At 42.5% G+C, this 24,552-nt stretch overlaps 1 protein-coding gene across 2 annotated transcripts in view; it reads right to left on the bottom strand.

Annotated features, from left to right (window-relative positions):
• The window catches only part of HLCS (holocarboxylase synthetase), a 160,564-nt gene that overhangs the window by 929 nt on the left and 135,083 nt on the right, over positions 1-24,552 (bottom strand). For both annotated transcript variants that reach the window (XM_077293885.1, XM_077293886.1), the window contains 4 exons: positions 14,588-14,655; positions 11,976-12,136; positions 3,332-3,446; positions 980-1,193 (listed from right to left, as the gene is read on the bottom strand). In XM_077293885.1, the coding sequence (XP_077150000.1) occupies positions 980-1,193; positions 3,332-3,446; positions 11,976-12,136; positions 14,588-14,655 (558 nt within the window). The remainder of the gene's footprint in view (positions 1-979; positions 1,194-3,331; positions 3,447-11,975; positions 12,137-14,587; positions 14,656-24,552) is intronic.

The following is a 24,552-nucleotide window of genomic DNA, read 5'->3' as shown; positions in this document are numbered from 1 at the left end:
GAAACGGTAGGTGTCCCAAAGGTCAGGCAAACCCCCAATAAACGTACATAGAAGAAAAATCTCTTTTTAGGATCCATTGGAGATGAGCAATTGATTCACGGGACCTGGGGTTAGTGGTCAGGTCAGTATTCCCTGGCTACTGGACGCCTCCTACTTTCCATTCTCTGCGGCTCCTTTTCGATTAGCCAGCCTGGTGCGACATCATCATTTGCAGAGACGATCCACTAGGCCGGCTAATCAAAAAAGGAGTGAGGGATAACATGGGAGGCGGTTGCAGGGCTCAGGGTTGACCGCTAGGACCTGGGTCCTGCAAAATTATTGGTGCCTCTCTAGGAACCATCAATTTGCATATGACGCCCTAAGTCCCGCCATATCTCTAGGAGCAATTTGATCCACTTTTTTTCCCCCCCAGAAACAGCGCCACACCTCTCCACAGGTTACATCTGGTATTACAGCTCAGCTCCATCGAAATGAATAAAGATGAACTTCCATTCCAGCCTCCATATCTGTAACACTAGCAGCCATGTTTTTCTAATCCCGTTCATCCCAGCTATGACACTGGAAGACCATCGGGGATCAACAAAATCAGACATCATGGACCCGTCACAAAAAGAGCAATGGTTATGGCCCCAAAAAATGTAGTTCAATTAGTCCTCAATCTCTATCATTTTTTTTGTATCGGCCATTGCTCTTCACGTCAGGACCCCATAGCTTTTCCCATGGTCTGGGGCCAGTGAAGTGGCCAAGGAGAGGACTTTGTTTACCCATCCATTATGGACAATGCCCTTATCTTGAAGATGGATGCCAGAAATATGAGTGACACACGTATAATTCAGAATCAGCAGTGCATAATCCCAGACCAAAGAACAGGCCGAGTCTGTGATAAGTTATCTAGATATTTCTTTACGCAATTCTTCAGCCGGTGAACTTTTACCCTACACGAGACAATGGGGACCTGCACAATGTTTGTCACACTCACCTGTGCACCCAATATTTATAATAGACGGGCAAAATAGCAGCGGGTCCTTCCTCCTGGAATATATGAATGAGCCTCTCCAAAGCGGTCACCGAGCGAGCGATCAATGTATCCGCCCTCAGCGGATCAATATTTGTTCTGAATCTCTTGTTGTGCTCTTGGATGAGATCATTGATGCAGATCGTCGGGTTACTGTTCGTGACGTTAAACCCACAACCTAATAGGAAAAGTAAAAAAATATACATGAGCATTACGACCTTATATCAAATGGCAAATCGTATTGCAAACTCTGGGGGCTAATATCTGATATATTTTAAATATAGCACTTAAAGGGGCGGTCCATTTTCAGCGGCCCCTTGAAGAAGTTGTCCACGACTGAACTACTTCTTCTTAAATCCTAAGGTAGCCCAGATTAGAAAAAAAAAAAAACAAAAGAAAAAAAAAAACCTCCACTTCCAGAACAGCGCTGTTCCAGCGAAGTTGGAGCGATCTCTCCCGGTAGTCACGTGTTATCGATAGGACCGCTGCAGCTAATCAGCCATCGCTGATTGGATGAAGCCTTCACACTTCTGTGTGATGGAACCGTAAAGGCTGCAGCTCAGCTGATTGGCTGCAGCAGTCTTAAAAATGTCATCTGACCACTGGGAGAGATCGCACCAACATTACTGGAACAGCGCAAGTCTGGGAGGATAGTACGTGTGTTTTTTCTTTTCCATTTTATTTCCTAGCATTTAAGAAAAAGTTCTAGAGTAGTGAATAACCCCTTTAAAACTAACCTGATCACTGAGTGGTATATGAAGGATCCTGATACTAAGGGTACCGTCACACAGTGCAATTTTGATCGCTACGACGGCACGATTCGTGACGTTCTAGCGATATCGTTACGATCTCGCAGTGTCTGACACGCTACTGCGATCAGGGACCCTGCTGAGAATCGTACGTCGTAGCAGATCGTTTGAAACTTTCTTTCGTCGCTGGATCTCCCGCTGTCATCGCTGGATCGTTGTGTGTGACAGCGATCCAGCGATGCGTTCGCTGGTAACCAGGGTAAACATCGGGTTACTAAGCGCAGGGCTGCGCTTAGTAACCCGATGTTTACCGTGGTTACCAGCGTAAAAGTAAAAAAAAACAAACCGTACATACTCACCATCTGATGTCCGTCAGGTCCCTTGCCGTCTGCTTTCCGCTCTGACTGTCTGCCGGCCGGAAAGTGAGAGCAGATCACAGCGGTGACGTCACTGCTGTGCTGTGCTCTCACTGTACGGCGGCACTCAGTCAGAGCAGGAAGCAGACGGCAAGGGACCTGACGGACATCAGATGGTGAGTATGTACGGTTTGTTTTTTTTTACTTTTACGCTGGTAACCACGGTAAACATCGGGTTACTAAGTGCGGCCCTGCGCTTAGTAACCCGATGTTTACCCTGGTTACCCGGGGACTTCGGCATCGCTCCAGCGCCGTGATTGCAAAGTGTGACCGCAGTCTACGACGCTGGAGCGATAATTATACGACGCTGCGACGTCACGAATCGTACCGTCGTAGCGATCAAAATTGCACTGTGTGACAGTACCCTAAGTGTTTACCTTCCCTGCAGTGCTACTACAGGAGAAATAAACTATTACATATTGTTTATAGAAATCAATGACTGTTCGTGTCATGTATGGACAAGCTAGGTTCTCCAGTAAGCGTTCGCTCTTTCCAGCCGATTTCCACCCTGCGCGAATTGACAGGACTCCCGAAATAGGGACCCTTTATGGTGACACTGTATGTCTATCCAATATCTTTGGGGTGTTCTTAATTAACGCAGACATGTCAACAGATTTCAGAAACTGCATACATTTTGAAAAACAAAACAAAAAAAAACACCTTAGACCTGATGAGGCTGGTGAGCTTACTTTGAAAATTCAAGTAAGACCGGCTGTATAAATCTGATGTTAAAAGAGCATTTTATGAGTCCATTTTATGGTCACTCGAATATTAGGTGGGAAAACTTAAAAAAAAAAGGATTATACTGCCATTTTAATAGAGTTCATCACAGTAAGTGCACCAGCTTCATCAGGTCTAAGAGAGTTATTTAATAATACGTGCAGTTTATATTGGAAAGTCGTATCACAAATCTTCTTTAAAGTAGGAGATTATCTTATTCTGATATTTCCGGAAACGACAGCCCAAATTTTAGTAAAGTTGCTAATCTACATTCCCACTTCCTGACATATGCCTTAGCACTTCAGGTTTGTCATAGGGACAAAACCAATGCTTAATTTCATTTTTTTTTATATCAATAATTTAACATTTATAGACCCCATATAGGGCTTGTACATGAAGCAGCTTAAGATCCGATATTAGGCCTTTCATACCGATCAATATATGAAACGTTTTTCCCATGAGTGTCGAGTTGACCAGGACTCCGCCGAGCTTCATCAGATTGCTGTAATATATATCATTCGGCCACTTCACTTTTAATTCAATATCCTGTAAAGAGGCAATAAAAGAAAATTTAAGCTCAGATACGCAGAAACATGCCCCCCCTCCATCCCGGAGCATCCCAGTAAAACCCTACGATCACACAACCGTTCTATCCCCCTACCAAAGTTTCCATATGGCTGTCTATGTTGCGCTTTGCTCTCTTAGTTCTATCCTTCCACTCGTTTCAGGCCAATAAATTGTGAAACGCGTTGTGACCACCATGTTACTCATGGGGCGTGGTGGTCAAGCCAAAACCCAGACCTCAGCCCTGAGAAGATTAAATAGCAGCCACAAGACCTTCCAGACAAGTAGATTTTGAGGAATACCAATTTCCTCTGGAGTTTCGTAGGTATTGCTATAGACGGACACTAACAATGTTTCGGCATTCATGGACGTCAAAGTGGTTGACCTGAACGATTGGGCCATCAGATCAGATTTGGTTTTCATCCATAACTTCAGGATCTGTGTCGGGCACGAGAGCTTGAGAAGAGTCTAGCACTGACCTTGCTGAAACCAGTCGTAGCGTCTCTTCATGGTTTCAGTACCAGATCTACTAGAAATCTAGAAATAACAAACCCTTGAGGTCTAGTGGGCCCATGTCAAACCCTAAAAAAAATACATTGAGTCCCAAGATGAACGTCTTACAACGCATTACAATTTAGTATGGAAATAACAGTGACACGTTTCGATACAGGTCAAGAGTTTTTCTCAGGTTGATTAAGTTAGTCAGGCCTCGAAACGCGTTGTTAACAGTTCTATTGTAAGACTGTAGGAAGTTGATCACCGAGTGACCAGTCCGCCAGCAGCCAGTGCCGCAGTATTAGAAAAATGGCTACGAAAATGTAGGCACCAAGCCAAGGGCATGTAGGGAAAAAACACCGGTTTGATAATGTTTTTTCTCGCTATTTCCTTTTCTATATTTTAGTTGTATATTAAGACATTACTCCTTTAGATGCGTGCACAGTAAATAAAACACACTAATATCGGTGGGGTTGGCCGTCAGTCTACTATGTAGGGGGTCTTCTCTACTCTACCGTAACAAGTGATGTTGGTGCGAGTAGGATTTGGTCTGTAGGATCTCCAAGGGCCGAGTTGGGGTGGGGGGGTCAGGGGGTGTCATAACAAAGCCTCAAATTGTCCAATCAGAGCAGATAGTATCTGGCTGAGTGTCACCAGTTGGGGTTATGTCACTGTACTCTTTCACACGGTCCAATCAGAGCTGAATTTAATGGTTGGGGGGTGAGGGGGATGTCCCTACAAAGCCTCAAATTGTCCAATCAGAGCTGATACTATTTGATTGGGTGTCACCAGTTTAGGGAGTGTAAGTGCACTCGTTCACACTGTCCAATCAGAGCTGAATTTAATAGCTGGGGGTGAGAGGTTCTCACTACAAAGCCTCAAACTGTCCAATCGGAGCTGACCGTATTAGACTGGGTGTTACCAGTTGTGGGTGTGTCACTGCACTCTTTCACACTGTCCAATCACAGCTGACCGTATCAGACTGGGTGTCACCAGTTGTGGGTGTGTCACTGTACTCTTTCACACTGTCCAATCAGTGCTAACAGTATCACATTGAGTGTCACGAGGTGGGGGGGGGGGGGGGTGTCCCTACAAAGGCACAAATTGTCCAATCAGAGTTGATACTATCTGACTGGGTGTCATCAGTTTAGGGGGTGTAACTGCACTCTTTCACACTGTCCAATCAGAGCTGAATTTAATAGTTGGGGGGTGAGGAGGTGTCACTACAAAGCCTCAAATTGTCCAATCAGAGCTGACAGTATCTGCCTGGGTGGCACAGCCCCTTTGAATCAAATGATAAAGTCCAATTATCAAATTATTTCATACATTTCCAGGAGTAATAACAGGGGGACAGCACGACACACAGCTACATGAGAAGATGTTTCAGAATAATTATTTTATGGGGAACATAAATAATAATTAAAAAAGACTCGTCAGGAGGGCTCTTTAAATACAGATGTAGCAGAGCTGGGTTTGTTATATAAAGACTATGTAAAAAGTGAAGCCGACTGCAGGATTCATGAGCTTTTTCTTTATGTGTAGCTCTTCTATTCCAGCCTGTACAGAACAATGATCTGTAACTTCCCGGCCAATACTTCAATCACCGGGGCCCAGCGCCGGTTGTAAAGTCCCGGCTTACTTCTCCCCTCGCTTATATTGGGATGGTGAAACACAACGGCGCTTTCTCTCCTCTTTCCGCGAGTCTGTACGACTGTGGCATTCTTCAAAGCTCGTCCATCTGCTTACATTTAGCGGCCGGGCTGCTAACGTTTCATAGAGAGATCCCCACGGGGGCGAGACGCTGATATGTGCCCCATAAGGCTTAGAAAGATTTAAAGGGAAAAATGTTTGAGGTTTGGGAACAACAGCGGGAGGCAGCGGCTGACGCGCCGGATTACAGAACCGCCGCGTAAAAAGGTAAATGGCTTGAGAAGGGAGTGATGCTGGAGAAATCAGCCATGACTGGCCTGGCACTTCAACTTTCTGTCTGCCTTAAGCCCTCGACTGATAAATGGACGCAAGGCATGAAGATCTGATCCAGTGAAGGACGGCGGCTGGAAGGAGAGACGTGAAGTATATAAAAAGACATAGTGTAAATGTGCGGAAGTCATCGGTTTTAGGGAATATGGGAAACATATGCTGGCGTAAAAAAAATTACCCCGAAAAAAAGTGAAGGTTCAGAATTATTAGAATGTGGCAACCGAAGCAGAAGAATGGGCAACGAGGTGATGACTCCTTCAGTAATCGCGGGTAACCTTCGCCAGTTATTTCAGAGTCTCTGTTATTGCGCCATAATAAAAAAAGTATTCAGCTCATTCACATCGGAAAGATCCTTTTTAGAAAAGTCTGAAGGGGTTCTCCGCCTTTAGATTGAATGGTCATCCAATAATAAGAGGATCATAAAGTGTCCAATCAGGGATCAGCTTTAATGTGTAAAGGAACCGTAAACATTTTCCTGCAGCGCCCCCACAGGGGAATAAAGGCATGAAAGTAAGAAACTTGGTAATATATCTTATCAGAGAAATCTGCTTTTTTTTTCTCCTCCTGGACAGATCATTCACTCTCAATTTACAGGTAAAATCTGTATTCAGCAAGTACAGGCTTTACAGTTACTGAGAAAAGAGATGACAGTTGGTGCTTTTAACCCCTTCACCCCGAAGCCTGTTTTCACCTAAGTGACACGGTCAATTTTTACAATTCTGACCACTGTCACTTTATGAGGTCATAACTCTGAAACGCTTCAACGGATCCTGCTGATTCTGACATTGTTTTCTCGTGACATATTGTACTTCATGATAGTGGTAAAACTTCTTCGATATGACTTGCATTTATTTGTGAAAAAAACTAAAATTTGTCGAAAATTATGAAAATTTAGCAATTTTCAAACTTTTAGTTTTTATGCCCTTAAATTAGAGAGTTATATCTCATAATATAGTTTATAAACAACATTTCCCACATGTCTACTTTACATCAGCACAATTTTGGAAACATAATTTTTTTTTGTTAGGGAGTTATAAGGGTTAAAAGTTGGCCAGCGATTTCTCATTTTTGCAACAAAATTTGCAAAACCATTTTTTTTACGGACCACCTCACACTTAGTGTGACTTTGAGGGGTCTATATGACAGAAAATGTCCAAAAGTGACACCATTCTAAAAACTGCACCCCTCAAGGTACTCAAAACCACATTCAAAAAGTTTATTAACCCCTCAGGTGCTTCACAGGAATTTTTGGAATGTTTAAAAAAAATTGAACATTTAACTCTTTTTTCACAAATTTTTTACTTCAGATCCAATTTGTTTTATTTTACCAAGGGTAACAGGAGAAAGTGGACCAAAAAAGTCGTTGTACAATTTGTCCTGAGTACGCCGATACCCCACATGTTGGGGTAAACCACTGTTTGGGCGCATGGCAGAGCTCGGAAGGGAAGGTGCGCCATTTGACTTTTCAATGCAAGATTTGCTGGAATTGAGATTGGAACCCATGTCGCGATTGGAGAGCCCCTGATGTGCCTAAACAGTGGAAACCCCCACAAGTGACACCATTTTGGAAAGAAGACCCTCTAAGGAACTAATCTAGATGTGTGGTGAGCACTTTGAACCTCCAAGTGCTTCACAGAAGTTTATAATGTAGAGCCGTAAAAAAAATTCATATTAATTTTCACAAAAAATTATCTTTTTGCCCCCAATTTTTTATTTTCCCAAGGGTAACAGGATAAATTGGACCCCAAAAGTTGTTGTGCAATTTGTCCTGAGTACGCTGATACTTCATATATGGGGATAAACCACTGTTTGGGCGCATGGCAGAGCTCGGAAGGGAAGGAGCGCCATTTGACTTTTCAATGCAAAATTGGCTGGAATTGAGATCGGAACCCATGTCGTGTTTGGGGAGGCCCTGACGTGCCTAAACAGTGGAAACCCCCACAAGTGACACCATTTTGGAAAGAAGACCCCCTAATGAACTTATCTAGATGTGTGGTGAGCACTTTTAACCCCCAATTGTTTCACTAAAGTTTAGAATGTAGCGCTGTGAAAATTAAAAAATCATTTTTTCTTTCCACAAAATGATGTTTTAGCCCGCAATTTTTTTTTCCCAAGGGTAACAGGAGAAATTGGACCACAAAAGTTATTGTCCAATTTGTCCTGAGTACGCTGATACCCCATACATTGGGGGGAACCACTGTTTGGGCGCACGGCAGAGCTCGGAAGGGAAGGAGCGCCGTTTGAAATGCAGACTTAGATGGATTGGTCTGCAGGTGTTATGTTGCATTTGCAGAGCCCCTGATGTACCTAAACAGTAGAAACCCCCCACAAGTGACCCCATATTGGAAACTAGACCCCCCAGGGAACTTACCTAGATGTGTTGTGAGAACTTTGAACCCCCAAGTGTTTCACTACAGTTTATAACGCAGAGCCGCGAAAATAAAAAATATATTTTTTTCCACGAAAATTATATTTTAGCCCCCACGTTTTTATTTTCCCAAGGGTAACAGGACAAATTGGACCCCAAAAGTTGTTGTCCAACTTGTCCTGAGAACGCTGATACCCCATATGTTGGGGGGAACCACTGTTTGGGCACACAGGAGAACTCGGAAGGGAAGGAGCACTGTTTTAGTTTTTCAAAGCAGAATTGGCTGGAATTGAGATCGGACGCCATGTCGCGTTTGGAGAGCCCCTGATGTGCCTAAACAGTGGAAACTCCCCAATTCTAACTGAAACCCTAACCCCAACCCTAACCCCAGCCCTTACCCTAGCCCTAACCCCAACCCTAGCCCTAACCCTAGTCCTAACCCTAGCGCTACTTTCACACTAGCGTTTTTTTGCATACGTCGCAATGCGTCGTTTTGGCGGAAAAACGCATCCTGCAAAGTCATCTGCAGTATGCGTTTTTTCCCCATAGACTAACATTAGCGTCCCATTGCGACGTATTGACACACGTCGCAACCGTCGTGCGACGGTTGCGTCGTGTTGTGGCGGAACGCCGGCAGCAAAAAACGTTACATGTAACTTTTTTTGTGCCGACGGACCTCCATTTCCGACCGCGCATGCGCGGCTGGAACTCCGCCCCTACCTCCCCGCACCTCACAATGGGCAGCGGATGCGTGGAAAAACAGCATCCGCTGCCCCCGTTGTGCGGCGCTTGCACAGTATCCGTCGGTACGTCGGGCCGACGCAGCGCGACGGCCCCGTACCGACGCTAGTGTGAAAGTAGCCTAACGGGAAAATGGAAATAAATATATTTTTTAACATTTTATTATTTTTCCCTAACTAAGCGGGTGATGAAGGGGGGTTTGATTTACTTTTATAGCGTTTTTTTGGGCGGATTTTTATGATTGGCAGCCGTCACACACTAAAAGACGCTTTTTATTGCAAAAAATAGTTTTTGCATCACCACATTTTGAGAGCTATAATTTTTCCATATTTTGGTCCACAGAGTCATGTGAGATCTTGTTTTTTGCGGGACGAGTTGACGTTTTTATTGGTACCATTTTCGGGCACATGACATTTTTGATCGCTTTTTATTCCGATTTTTGGGAGGCGGAATGATCAAAAACCAGCAATTCCTGAAATTCTTTTTGGGGGGCGTTTATACCGTTCCGCGTTTGGTAAAAAGGATAAAGCAGTTTTATTCTTCGGGTCAGTACGATTACAGCGATACCTCATTTATGTAATTTTTTTATGTTTTGGCGCTTTTACACAATAAAAACTATTTTATAGAAAAAATAACTGTTTTTGCATCGCTTTATTCTGAGAGCTATAACTTTTTTATTTTTCTGCTGATGATGCTGTATGGCGGCTTTTCTTTTGCGGGACAAGATGACGTTTTCAGCTGTACCATGGTTATTTATATCCGTCTTTTTGATCGCGTGTTATTCCACTTTTTGTTTGGCGGTATGAGAATAAAGCGTTGTTTTTTGCCTCGTTTTTTTTTTTTTTTTACGGTGTTCACTGAAGGGGTTAACTAGTGATATAGTTTTATAGGTGGGGTCGTTACGGACGCGGCGATACTAAATATATGCACTTTTATTGTGTGATTTTGTTTTATTTAGATAAAGAAATGTATTTATGGGAATAGTTTTTTTTTTTTTTCTTTATTTAGGAAATTTTTTTTTCTTTTTTTTTTACACATGTGGACATTTTTTTCTTTTACTTTTTTACTTTGTCCCGGGGGGGACATCACAGATCGGTGATCTGAGAGTGTGCACAGCACTCTGTCAGATCACCGATCTGACAGGCACTTTGCAGAGGCTTGCCGGCGCCTGCACTCAGCAGCTCTCAGCAGGCGCCGGCAAGCTAGGGCATCTCATGACCCGGAAGGAGTCCCGCGGCCATCTTGGATCCGGGGACTCCTTCCAGGTCACCGGAGCAGCGCGATCTCGTCGCGCTGCTCCGGTGGGAGAGCGCAGGGAGCCCCCGTCCCTGCGCGATCCCCCTCTATGCCGCTGTCACTATTGACAGCGGCATCAGAGGGGTTAAATGCCCGCGATCGGGGGCAGCTGTCATATACAGCTGACACCCGCAGCCGATCACTGCGGCGCTCAGCGCGAGACCGCGGTGATCGATGCTGGCACTAATGCAGTGCCGGCAGCGCAGTACTAGTACGGCGCATGTCGCGAAGGGGTTAAAGCTCTATGGAGGAGAGAGGAGGAGCTAGAAGAACACACAGACATTCTAGGGAGGAGCTAGAGGAAGACACAGACATTCTAGGGAGGAGCTAGAGGAAGACAGACATTCTAGGGAGGAGCTAGAGGAAGACAGACATTCTAGGGAGGAGCTAGAGGAACACAGACATTCTAGGGAGGAGCTAGAGGAAGACAGACATTCTAGGGAGGAGCTAGAGGAAGACAAACATTCTAGGGAGGGGCTAGAGGAAGACAAACATTCTAGGGAGGGGCTAGAGGAAGACAGACATTCTAGGGAGGATCTAGAGAAATACACAGACATTCTAGGGAGGAGCTAGAGGAAGACAAACATTCTAGGGAAGAGCTAAAGGAAAACACAGACATTCTAGAGAGGAGCTAGAGGAAGACATAGACATTCTAGGGAGGAGCTAGAGGAACTCAGACATTCTAGGTAGGAGCTAGAGGAAGACAGACATTCTAGGGAGGAGCTAGAGGAAGACACAGACATTCTAGGGAGGAGCTAGAGGAAGACACAGATATTCTAGGGAGGAGCTAGAGGAAGAGACATTCTAGGGAGGAGCTAGAGGAAGAGACATTCTAGGGAGGAGCTAGAGGAAGAGACATTCTAGGGAGGAGCTAGAGGAACACAGATATTCTAGGGAGAAGCTAGAGAAATGCACAGACATTCTAGGGAGGAGCTAGAGGAACACAGACATTCTAGGGAGGAGCTAGAGGAACACACAGACATTCTAGGGAGGAGCTAGAGGAACACAGACATTCTAGGGAGGAGCTAGAGGGAGACAAACATTCTAGGGAGGGGCTAGAGGAAGACAGACATTCTAGGGAGGAGCTAGAGAAATACACAGACATTCTAGGGAGGAGCTAGTGGAAGACAGACATTCTAGGGAGGAGCTAGAGGAAGACACAGACATTCTAGGGAGGAGCTAGAGGAAGACACAGACATTCTACTGCAAGTTCTCCTGAAACAGCAGTGACAGTTCTTCATAGACGTTTATAAGCAACAGCTCTTATCTCCTATCTCAGTAATGGGAAAATCTGTATTCACTGAAGACCGACTTTACCCATGAATTGAGAATTTTGAACATGAAAGATCAGTCCAGGAGGAGAAAGAGGAAACTTTGCCTAATTGAAGTAGGGGACTCTGTTGCAGCATGTGTGTCTTTCCTCTCAAATCATTGTCTATGGGACCACCGGAGACAGCCAAGAAAGCGCTGTTCTCTGCTCTCTCCAAAGCCCATAGAGAAAGAGTGGAGCAGAAGCGGATGTGCATACAATGTTGAGGGTCCCAGTGGCCGGACCACTACAGATATGGAGGTTATCACCCATCCTGTAAATGGAGTGACACACAGAGCAACAGCACATCGGATAACAGTACCTCATATCCGGGCAGCGTCCTCACCGCCTCCACAACAGCCAAGGACATCAGGTGCTGTACAAAGGCGATCCTCTGCCCCAGCGGGGACGACAGAGGAATGGAGACTAGCAAAGTCATCATGGCACATCCTTTAGGGCTGAGCCAAACGTTTCCACCCCGACCTGCAGACAAACATTCAAACCAATTACAAGTCATTCCAATATTAACACTTACAGTTCTATTGAAATTACTTAATAAATTACTTTAATGGGCCAATGACATGACAGACAGTATCCTACTGAAAGGGACTGGAGGGCGGAGCTTTATTAGAAGACTCCTGTTTTGGAGTGACACTGATGGCTCTCCTCATGATGCTCCACCCTCATGTCCTTTTCAGTTGGATGCAAGCTGTCATGACAAGTGTCACTTTAAGGCATACATGTCAAACTCTGGCAGTGTTTCAAATCTGGCCATCAGGGTGATTATATTTGGCCAGTGAGCCACATGGAAGACTATGTGGGGTCATTATTTTGAATGGAGGACTACGTGGGGACATTATTCTGAACGGAGGACTGTGTGGGGCCACTATTCCGAATAAAGGACTGTGTGGGGCCATTATTCCAAATGGAGGACTGTGTGGGGCCATTATTCCGAATAAAGGACTGTGTGGGGCCATTATTCCGAATGGAGGACTGTGTGGGGCCATTATTCCGAATGGAGGACTGTGTGGGGCCAATATTCCGAATAAAGGACTGTGTGGGGCCATTATTCTGAATGTGGAGGACTGTGTGGGGCCATTATTCCAAATAAAGGACTGTGTGGGGCCATTATTCCGAATGGAGGACTGTGTCGGGCCAATATTCTGAACAAAGGACTGTGTGGGGCCATTATTCCGAATGAAGGACTGTGTGGGGCCATTATTCCGAATGGAGGACTGTGTGGGGCCATTATTCCAAATGGAGGACTGTGTGGGGCCATTATTCCGAATGGAGGACTGTGTGGGGCCATTATTCTGAATTGAGGACTATGTGGGGGGCATTATTCTGAATGGAGGACTGTGTGTGGCCATTATTCTGAGTGGAGGACTGTGTGGGGCCATTATTCTGAATGGAGGACTATGTAGGGCTCATTATACTGTGCGAAGGGCTGTATGGGGATTACAGTCGGGGGTCACGATACTTTGCCAGTGGAGTTGTATAATATTTATTTTTTTGGAGGGGGGGGGGGGAAATGGAGCCCAATTAGAGCTTGGCCCATGACTTTGTCCAAGTTTTCAATTTTTGCCCTCTATGTATTTGAGTTTGACATGTCTGCTTTAAGCGTAGTGTTGATTTGTAAGGTGAGTGCCAACTGCTTGGAGCACATTTCCATGTATGAAACCAGGATCTATCCTGAGGATGAGAGATTGGAGTTCTGATCCACGAAGTCCCTGGGAGTTACATCAATCTGAATCTACGGGATGGTTTCAGGTGAAACCCTTCCTCCATGAGAGGTGAACCTACCAGTGACCTTCACTATTGGGGACAGTGATGGACTCACTATACACGAGAAAAGACAACGCTGGGAAAGCGTGATCGGAACTCATTAGGTGCTACAGGCTCTGACCTGCGGCCCCATAGATAGCCCTGCACGTCACGGGGATCGGTCACACGTCTCATGAACGGCAATGGAGGGAGGTGAGGAGGGAAGAAAGTAAGTGTGATGATAGATAGATCACAGATAGATGATAGATAATAGATAGATAATAGATATATAGATAGATGAAAGATAGATAACACAGATAACAGATAATAGATAGATAGATGATAGATAATAGATGATAGATAACAGATAGATAATACATAGATGATAGATAGACAATAGATAAATAATGGATAGATAGATAATAGATAAATAATAGATAGATAATAGATAGATGATAGATAATAGATAGATAATACATAGATAGATGATAGATAATAGATAGATAGATGATAGATAGATAATAGATAGATAGATGATAGATAATAGATAGATGATAGATAATAGATAGATAGATAACAGATAGATAATGGATAGATGATAGATAGATAGATGATAGATAGATAGATAATAGATAGATGATAGATAATAGATAGATGATAGATAAATAGATAGATGATAGATAATAGATAGATAATAGGTTGATGATAGATAATAGATAGATAATAGACAGATCTGCTCCCCTGCTCTATAACATGATGACAAGTTCCCTTTAAACACGGACAATTCATTTTCCACAATCATTGTGCAGTTTGGGGAGTCGTCAGGCTGTGATGACACTTCTGCACACAGGACTCTCCCACTATATACCACGGATGTAACGCTCCGCCATATAGCGGTATACGCACACTGTGCGCGGCTGTAGCGGTATAGCACTCGGTGTACGTGCTGCAGTGCGGAGGAGTGTGCAGCAGGAATTACTTTCCTGTTCGGTGTAAATGTAATAAAGAGAGTTAAAGGGTAAAATCAGGTAACACAAGGACATAACTGGAACTATTGGAGTCAGAAAAATAAAAAATACAATGAAATTAAAGACGCAGGAAAGAAAATATAAAGCCCAGCCGGCTCCATGTTTAACCAGTAACTTTGGTGGGATTGTGTCGCCCCCTGACCTTTGCCTTGGGTCTGCCGAGTTGCAATAGCGATTAACCCCACTTCCTTCGGTTGGTGAAACATCAGCCTGAAAGTGATGGGAAAATGAGCGGTCAGTTAGCACAGGAAGCAGAGACAAATAAAAAGTAATTACGTGTGAAATGAGCCATCAGCATCACTTTGCAGGAATCCTTCTTCTCTCCCGAAGTTCTATGTAAGCAGGAGAGTCCTTCGGATGTAGCAGAGCCGAGTTTGTCAGATTTCAATTCTGCACATAGTGACAAAGCCAGGGGCACCGTGACATTAACTAACTCCGCTCTGCTACATCTGCAACGTCAATTCTATTAATCGGCTCTTTAGAGTATGTTCACACTGGACATTTCACAACAAATCCACACAGGCAAAATCCAAATCAAAAGGGAAAAAAAAAACAAAAAAAAAAACAGTGATCGTCAGCAGCACTAAAAGTGGAAGTCAAATCCGCAGCGCAGCAAACGCTACACAGCGTCTTTTATTTTTTCCACTGTGTGCAGATATTTTTATTATTACTATTTTTTTATACATATATTTTTGGTTTTAATTTTTTATACATTTTTAAAAATAATTTTTCCAAAAAGATTAGTAGTGCAATACGCAGCAGATTCACCTATTCACAGGATGAGCGATAACTTCCAGATCGGTGAGGGTCCGACTACTGGAGCCCACCACTTTTATACCCCAGTAGAATGGACCCCTCCTCCATTCCAGCATACGCACTGTCGCTAGATCCTATTGGGGGTAAAAGGGCCCCCAGTCAATGGAAGTTCAAATGGTTTGACTGAATCTAGAAGTTATCACCTGTCCTGTGGATAGATGATCACTTATTCCAAACAGAACACCCCTTTAAGTGCTCCATTGTTAGAATATAATGCAGTTAAAGGGGTTATTCCCATTTTCACGTATGGATATTGTTGGCTAGTACTTGTAAAAACAAGCATTTTTGCAATTTACGGCATATTAAAATTTGCAACCGTTCTTGAGATATTAACGCTTTTCTTTTGTTTACTCCTGGTTGCATAAGAAACCGACCACCGCTGCTGTCTAGCTTGTAAGCGCCGAGCAGAAATTGGCCAAGATTAGAAGGTAACAGCATGCTTCGCCTTAAAAAAAAGTTCTTAAAAGTTTGTTAGAAAAGGACTAGTAAAAGCACTGTTTAGAAAAGGACTAGTAAGCTCTGCGCTTGTTCTGACGTAAAGTGGCGGTGGTCGGTCTCCTAGGCAACAAACTGTAAACAAAAGGAAAAAAGTGTTGATATCTCAAGAACGGCTAAAAATTTTAACAAGCAGTAAATTGCAAAATTGCTTGTATTTACGAGCACTATCTGAAAATAGCCATTTAAGAATATCAAAATACCCCCTTTAAGTGAGGGAATCAGCGCAAAATAACAGTCCAAAATAAGCACAGGTGCTAAGAGCACCCGGCCACTGCTGTGCTTGGTTTGGACGGTCACTTAGTGCTGATGGTTTCTCTTCTAATCTACGCTCTGGGGGCTCGCAATCCCCATTCTAGGGATCATACAGACCCCTGGGGCTCAGACTTTTATCATTTATACCTTGTTTAAATAAAAAAAAAATTTAATTCTAGAAAAAATAACTTAAAAAAAAAAAAAAAAAAAAAAAAGATTGTCGCAAGTCGTTGAGGAAAAAGGGAAGAAAATGGACGATAAATGTAGCAATATCAATTTTTATTAATTTTTTTTTGCAGGAGAAAACCTCAAGTCGCTTCTGTTTTTGCCGACAAACCAAAAACATTCCGTCTCGAACGGCCTTTAAAAATCAGCCTAATAGGAGCCCCCAAATATCTGCAGCCAAAACAGGGGTCAGCGTCAGCCATCTACCTCCACCCCCGGCCCACCGAAAGCCAAAATTGGGTGTTTATTGTAGTATAAACTTTAGGGGGAAACGGGAGATGGAAATCTTAAGGGAGCGTAATAAAAAATAAAATAAACAAACATTAACAAATTACGGACGCGCCGTGATTACATCCTTTGAATGTAACGAGAGTGTTTATTTCACTTGTCAGGAATGCGAGCGCTGCAATAACAGACGATTATAAAAGCAAAGATGGCGGCAAAGCGTAAAGACGGCGACGCGGGAGCAATAGAATAGCAGTGCGATGGTAGCAGAAAGCAGAAGATAACACGACGGCGGCGGTGGCAGCGGCGGGCTATGGTGCAGTGTTACACAGGAAGCCGGCGGGATCCCGCTGTACGTGAGCGCGGACGTTTAACGAGAACTGGGATTTCAAAGCCGCTCCTTTCCCCGAGAGATCTAATTAGACTTTAATAACATTAACATTGAGACTCCATGATGAATGGGCTACACATATCGCCCTGACGCTAATAGCTCTTTACAGAATAAAAGGTCCTTAAGGGGAACGGGCGGGCGGCGGGGGGCGCAGACATTTATTATACAGAACATTCCATCCCAGACAACAGGAATTAAAAGAACGTCCGAGAGCTAGAATGAAACTGACGGACAGTATTTAGATAGATGAGCGAAGCCATTCACACTCACTGCTTCAAATTTATCATTCTCGGCAGCACATCGTCCTGTGCTGCTGAGAGCAAAGACAGCTCAAGAGTGCTGAACCATCTATTACTGCGCGTTCTAAGGACGTGGGTCACTCGAAAAAGATGATTGGCAAATATGTAGCTGATCGGAAATCATTCAACGGCAGCAGGTATTAGGACTATCCTAAATATTCTAGACAGATAGATAATAGATAGATAAATAAATAGATAATAGATAGATAATAGATGATAGATAGATAGATGATAGAGAGATAGATGATAGATAATAGATAGATAGATAATAGATAGATAGATAATATATAAATAGATAGATAATAGATAGATGATAGATAGATGATAGAAAGATAATAGATAGATAGATAATATATAAATAGATAGATAATAGATAGATGATAGATAACGTAGATGATAGATAATAGATGATAGATAGATAATAGATAGATAATAGATAGATAATAGATAGATGATAGATAGATAATATATAAATAGATAGATAATAGATAGATGATAGATAGATAATAGATAATAGATAACGTAGATGATAGATAATAGATAGATAGATAGAGATACTAGATAGATGATAGATAGATGATAGATAGATAATAATTAGATAATAGATAGATAGATAATAGATGGCTAGATACCGTAGATAGATAATAGATATTAGATAGATAATAATAATAATAATCTTTATTTATATAGCGCAAACATATTCCGCAGCGCTTTACAGTTTAACAGTTTCAATAGAATAGATAGATGATAGATAATAGATAGATGATAGATAATAGATAGATGATAGATAATAGATAGATAGATACTAGATAGATAGATAGATATCAGTATTTCGTTAGTATTTTACCTCAGTATTTATAAGCCAAATCCAGGAGTGGAACAATCAGAGGAAAAGTCTAATAGAAACCCGTCCCCACTTCTTATCTCCCTCTCCTGGTTTTGTCTTACAAATACTGAGGTAAAATACTGACCGTGTGACCGTGGCCTTAGACTGACCACAGCAGCCGTTCCCTCGCAGACTGTAGATGGTGACGTTACCTGCAGGGTCTCGGATGTTCCCCAGTATCAGACTCATCTATGTTTTTCCCGGTTTCTCAGAGAATATTAGTTACGGTAGGTGGAGGTGAGGGATAGACGGGGGAGAGCAGACACACAGTGATACATTGATCGCTCTGTCCTTTGGACCACGGCTTAATAAAACCTAAAAATAAAGGAAAAAAATCCTCGGAAATCTTTGATGCTTCTGCATATTTGGCAGGGGCGGCTGAGCCGTATTAATGAGCTGAGTGGTTGTTCCTCTGGGACAAGAAGAAACCCGGTAAGGAGGTAAGAAACCGAGGAGGGAAGCAGCTAATGCGGCACGGAGACACATGGAGGCAGACAGCTTTCTAGGTGCGACGTGAGGTAACGCCGAGGGCATTACACCACCGCCACCACCATAACCTCATCTCTCTCATCGTGACATGCAGGAAACAGAACCCGCCTGACACTAACAAAACTGGGGAAGGTACAAAAACAAACGTGTCCGTGACCAGGGTGAGGCTGGGTCCACACAGGGCGATTCTGTGAAATTGACAGGACGGGCTTGGCTAAGTTTGGAGAGGGCAACTCATCTAATTTTTGGAGAAAGGCCCAGTTCATTTTTTGGGCAGCGCTGTAACCATGTACAACAATTAAACAGGCTTTTTGGGTAAATCTGGGTTCACAAAGGGCAAGTCTGTGACATTTTTGGGGAAGTCTGGGTTAAAATAGGGAAATTTAGTGAAAATTTTGGGTAAGGCGGGGTTCATATAGCATGAGTTTGTGGAATTTTGGGGCAAGGTGGTGTTTATACAGGGATTAGGTGCAATTTTTGTGTAACACCAAAAATTCAAAGGGCAATTTAGTACAAATTTTGGGCAAAGCCAAGATTTCACAGGGCAAATTCATTCAATTTTTGTGTAAAGCCAGGATCTCACAGGGCAATTTGTTTTTTATAAGACCAGATTCACGTAGAGAAATGTTGTACATTTTTTGGGTAAAGGAGAGTTGACACAGGGTGATTTACTGAAATTTTTAGGTAAGGCTGGGTTGATGCAGGACAAATTTTGTACAGTTTTTGTTCAAAGGGATTCTACCGTGAACAATATTTACCATAAATCCAAAGGATATGTGATAGAAGTGTGATCACTGGGGGTCTGACCGCTGGAACTGATGGAGCCCAAGGTCAAAAAATTTAGCAGTGGTCACACCTGCTCACCACCACCTTCAAGTTTATAAAAATGTTGGTCATGTGGTAGAGAATATAATATTACTGGAGTATTTGTAAGGAAAAACTAAAAATAGAGCTTACCTGTCCTATCAATGCTAAACCTTTCAGAAAAGCAGGTTTCATATGGCTTCATCCTCCCACAAAGACCACAATTGCTTTTGATGCATGTACCAGTCTAATATGTCTAGGCAGGAATTGAAACCTTAAATCCAGTTGTTGTTTTTTTTGAGACGGCGGTTCCTCTTTTTTAGCTTTATGCCAGCACTATAGGTGCTGGACCTTACTTTCCCTTAACTTTCAGCATGTATTGCATCTGTAATTCTCCAATTGCTGACTTGCTTTTAACAGAAAGCCCACTTTTGCAAACCCGAGAGCAGAAGCAGATAACACAAAGCTCTGTCCATGCTTTATGCCTCAAAACAAAGTCCCACCTCTGCTTCCTGCCTAGAGACAAAGCCTCAACCCTTCTTATTGCTTAGAGATAAAGCCCCACCCCTGCTTCCTGCCTAGAGGCAAAGCCCCACCCCTGATTCCAGGTTAGAGACAAAGCCCCACCCCTGCTTCCAGGTTAGAGACAAAGCCCCACCCCTGCTTCCAGGTTAGAGACAAAGCCCCATCCCTGCTTTCAGGTCAGAGACAAAGCCCCACCCCTGCTTCCAGGTTAGAGACAGTCCCACCCCTACTTCCAGGTTAGAGACAAAGCCCCACCACTGCTTTCAGGTAGAGACAAAGCCCCACCCCTGCTTCCAGGTTAGAGACAAAGGAGCCCTGCTTCCAGGTTAGAGACAAAGCCCCACCCCTGCTTCCAGTTTAGAGACAAAGCCCCCTCCCTGCTTCCAGGTTAGAGACAAAGTCTCACCCCTGCTTCCAATAATACATCTCAAAGGCTTTGCTGCTAGACGGATTACGCTTGACAACAGGCAGTGGACAGCAAGTTAGTCAGTAAGTAGACCCCTGTGGCAAGCACTTGGGGGTCATTTTTTGGGGGCTAAAACATAGGTAAATAAAGTTCTTTTTTTTGTTCATAGCCTTGTCCATCAGATGCCATCTGGTACAAAATCAATAACTAGGAAGATTAACTACGGTAATAAATAAATCCAGTGATAAATCAATCAAAATAGTGAAATATTTAATTTATGGTAAACAAAGGGTAATAACAAGCAGAAAAAAAATACATAAAATAAAAAAAGGAATTAAACAATAAAGATTAAAGAAAACAGTACATTTCTTCTCTCTAAGGTCCCACTATCTGGTCCACTTGTGACAATATTCCATCTCTTTTGATTTGAAGGTGCTTTTATTATTTTTCTGACTTTTTGATATTTTGTTTTCATAATACTATTACACATATTTTACCTATAAAAAAAAAAGAAACAAAAAAAATATTGGGGCTGTAAGAAGAAATGATATAGATCATATTATTCTGCATGAAATCCAGTGTGGTTTGTAGACTCATTTTTCAGGTTGTGGGTTTAATGCCCGTGGAAGGTGCTAACAGAAAAGGAATGTAGATTTCAGCAGAATATGTGAAGGGCCGGCCAGACTCTCTACCATGTAAGGTTTGCTCCGGCAATCAGTCACACACAAGTTTTCTGGATTGGAGAGATCTTTGGGGGATATAAGGAGATTCAGCGCAGAAAAAGTCTGAACACACTGTCTACTACCAGCTTAATAATTCAGTCCCCTGCCAAAAATAAAGGGGGGACGTACGGGCACACAAGAGTTCAGAGTCATGTATTTTTGACTATTGGAGAACATAAAATTTACTGAAAAAAAAAGAAACAGAAACAGTAAAATTACAGAATCCAGATAGCTTACATAGACATTAGTGATGAGCGAGCGTGCTGGGATAAGGCGTGGATACACCATGCTCAGGTGCTAACCGAGGGTCTTTGGCGTGCTCAAAAAAAAATGTTTGAGTTTTCTATTATTTGGACCTTCGAGGACACTAATAAAATTCAAGACACTGGCCATAACCATGAGAACGTTGACTTTAATACATCCAGGTTAGGGAAAGGGTCTATTAACTCCACTTTGTGGGCTATCATGTGGATATTTCTATCTCAAAGTAATAATATCTCCCACTTAGAACCCAGAAAAGTTCACCAACTCTTTTGAAGAACCACCATCGACAGAAATGTCTTTATCTTCGATGGGATTCAAACTTTTATGTTTCTTCTTAATTTTTTTCTTACTTTTTCGTTTCTTTTTCTTATATTTTTAGACCCCTTAAGGGACAGTGACGTTTGTCCTATTGATACAGTGCCGAGAAAAAGTGTTCATACCCCGTGAACTATTCCATATTTTTTCCCATTACACCAAATTTAATTGTATTTTATTGGGATTTTATGTGATACCAACATTAAGTAGCGAGTATTTGTGAAGTGTAAAGGAAATAATACATGGTTTTCTAATTATTTTAAGAATATAAATCCAAAAATTGTGACATGCAGTTGTATTCAGCCCCCTGTAGTCTGAGATCCTGAAGTAAAATCCTGAGTGACCAATTGTCTCCAGAAGTTACAAAATTAGTACATTGAGTCCACCTGTGTAATTTATCCTCAGTATAATAACTACAGCTGTTCTGTGAAGGCCTCAGAGGTTTGAGAACATTAGGGATCAAACAGCATCATGAAAACCAAGGAGCCCACCAGACAGATCAGGGATAAAGTTGTGGAGAAGAGTAAAGCTGGGTTAGGTTATTATAAAATAGCACCCAAGGTCTGAACATCTCACGGAACACTGTTCAATCCATCATCCAAAAATGGAAGGAGTATGGCACAACTGCAAACCTACCAAGACATGGCCATCCACCTAAAAGGACATCCCAAGCAAGGAGAGCACTAATTAGAGAAGCAGCCAAGAGGTCCATGGTCACGGTGGAGGAGCTGCAGAGATCCACAGCTCAGGTGGGAGAATCTGTCCACAGGACAACTATTAGTCGTACAATCCACAAATCTGGCCTCCATGGAAGAGTGGCAAGACGAAAGCTTGGATTGGAATAGGTACAGTGTAATGCTTAAGTTTCACCTGTGATGGCGCTGAAGATAAATTTAACAACTTCAGTTGGGACTACAAATGATCACTGGAGTCTTGAGTTGAGTTGTTTTTTTTTTTTTTACTAGATATTTGTCTATTCAAACAAACAATAGAACACAAGAACTTCTTACAAATAAAAGTGGAGATCCCCTTAAAGCACCACTCCAGCATTTTTTTTAATTGCACCGCTGGAGTGGTACTTTACATGTAAGTCCCCTGTCTAACACTCACCTTCATCAGTTTCTCCGCCACTCCAGTCCGTCTCCTGTAAAAAGTAACCTGCTGGAGAGCGCCGGAGGTCACTTATCAATACGAGTCCATGAGAGCCTCGTTCTGGATCTCATAGAGACCTTGTGAGAGGAGCTTGTGACTTCCGGCTGTCAGAAGATGGGCGCACAAGATGGCACCGCGGGACCCGAGCGGCGCTGAAAACCAGGTAAGACGCCGAAGGGCGAGTATATCAATGGGGGGGCTTACACTTAAACAAAAGCTGAAGTGGTGTTTTACAGAGAGACTTTCAATGTAGAACGTCTATTAAAGAAGAAACCATCTTGTTTTAGAAATTCAAATTTTTTTATCTTTACGAAGTAGGAACCATCTAGAGAAAGTGAATGTTGATACTTGAACCATTAGTGGCAGAAAAAAGTTTTCGGATGTATTAATTTACGACTTTCTTGATTAACGACGCTTGTGTTTTCCTTGTCAAAGTAAAGGACTTCCTCTAGTAGTAGAATTTACCTTTTTTTCCACTAAACCAATACTATAAAAAGTATCAGGCAGTTTCCAAAATAACCTTAACTGCGGCCAACTTCTATAAATCCCTCTCGATTCCACAATTCTGGGCTGCTCTGTTGACGGCTTCAGGAGAACATTTCAAAGAGGGATGCCAGCGCCCAGCCGGTAGAAATATCTGTCAGCTTCTTAATCAAGTTCCGTAGATGTATTTTTCCAGCTTTATGAATACACATTATTGTTGTCCATCCAAAGAGTCATCGGACCACAATCTGCTTTTTTAGGTCGTCTGGAACGAGGTAGATAGTATCACGTACAGCACTCGAGTTACTTCACTAAACGTTATCCTCCGGTAACATGGCTTCTGGCAGAAATTTCCCCTTTCAGCATTGCAATTATTTTAAATCCGTTGAGAAATAATTACAGGAGCGAGAGTGTTAGAGGAGCTGTAAAAATACAATTATTCTTTCCGTAGAAATGTCAATAATCATCTTAATAATCGGAATGTAAGGAACTATCAGTGAAAACTTTTGCAACCTTTCAAAAAAGTATTAAATCGGAATGTACTGTAAGTAACTATCGAAGAAAAGTTGAGGAACCTTTAAAAAAAAATGTTTTGGGTAGAACCTGAATCTCCTGGTAGAGGTCCATCTGCTATGGAGTCTTACCATGGGTTGTCCTCCTATGGGAAAAATATATTTTATTTTGTTTTCTTCTTACTTATATGAATGTATTTTTGACTAAAAATCATTTTTGCAATTGGGTTTTATTAAAATTTTTTGCCTTGTTTCACTTCTGAAGCCTCTGTGTTGTGCTGTCTGTTGCCGGCTTAAAAATAGGTTAACTGAGAATCTGTCAGCGAGCTCGTTCTTATGGTCCAATACTATAATTTGTAACTCTTCTATACGTTTTTTTTTCTGAGCTCCTCTCAGCTGACTTATATGGCCACAGACCACATCAAAGTTCAATGTGCAGGGAAACAAAAAGCCTGTAAAAAGCAAAACGGGAAAAGTTTTTCATGGAACCAAGTTCCCAAAATTATTTTTAGCCCCGGAAACATAAATTTAATAAAAAAACAAAAAAAGTCTCGGCCAAACGTAACAATAGTATCTTTGGCTTTGTAGGTTACCCTTTGACCGTGCTCCCTAAAGTCAGACTTCTTATTAGACGTACAGTACCTTGCGAAAGTATTCGGCTCCTTGAAACTTTTCAACCTTTTCCCACATATCATGCTTCAAACATAAAGATACCAAATGTAAATTTTTGGTGAAGAATCAACAACAAGAGGAACACAATTGTGAAGTTCAACGAAATTTATTGGTTATTTAAAATTTTTGTGGAAAATCAAAACCTGAAAAGGGTCATGCAATATTATTCGG

Source organism: Ranitomeya variabilis, chromosome 3, assembly GCF_051348905.1.
Source record: "Ranitomeya variabilis isolate aRanVar5 chromosome 3, aRanVar5.hap1, whole genome shotgun sequence".
Taxonomy (NCBI): Eukaryota; Metazoa; Chordata; class Amphibia; order Anura; family Dendrobatidae; genus Ranitomeya; species Ranitomeya variabilis.
The sequence above is the reverse complement of the archived record's forward strand: the minus strand, read 5'-3'. Positions and strand labels throughout refer to the sequence as shown.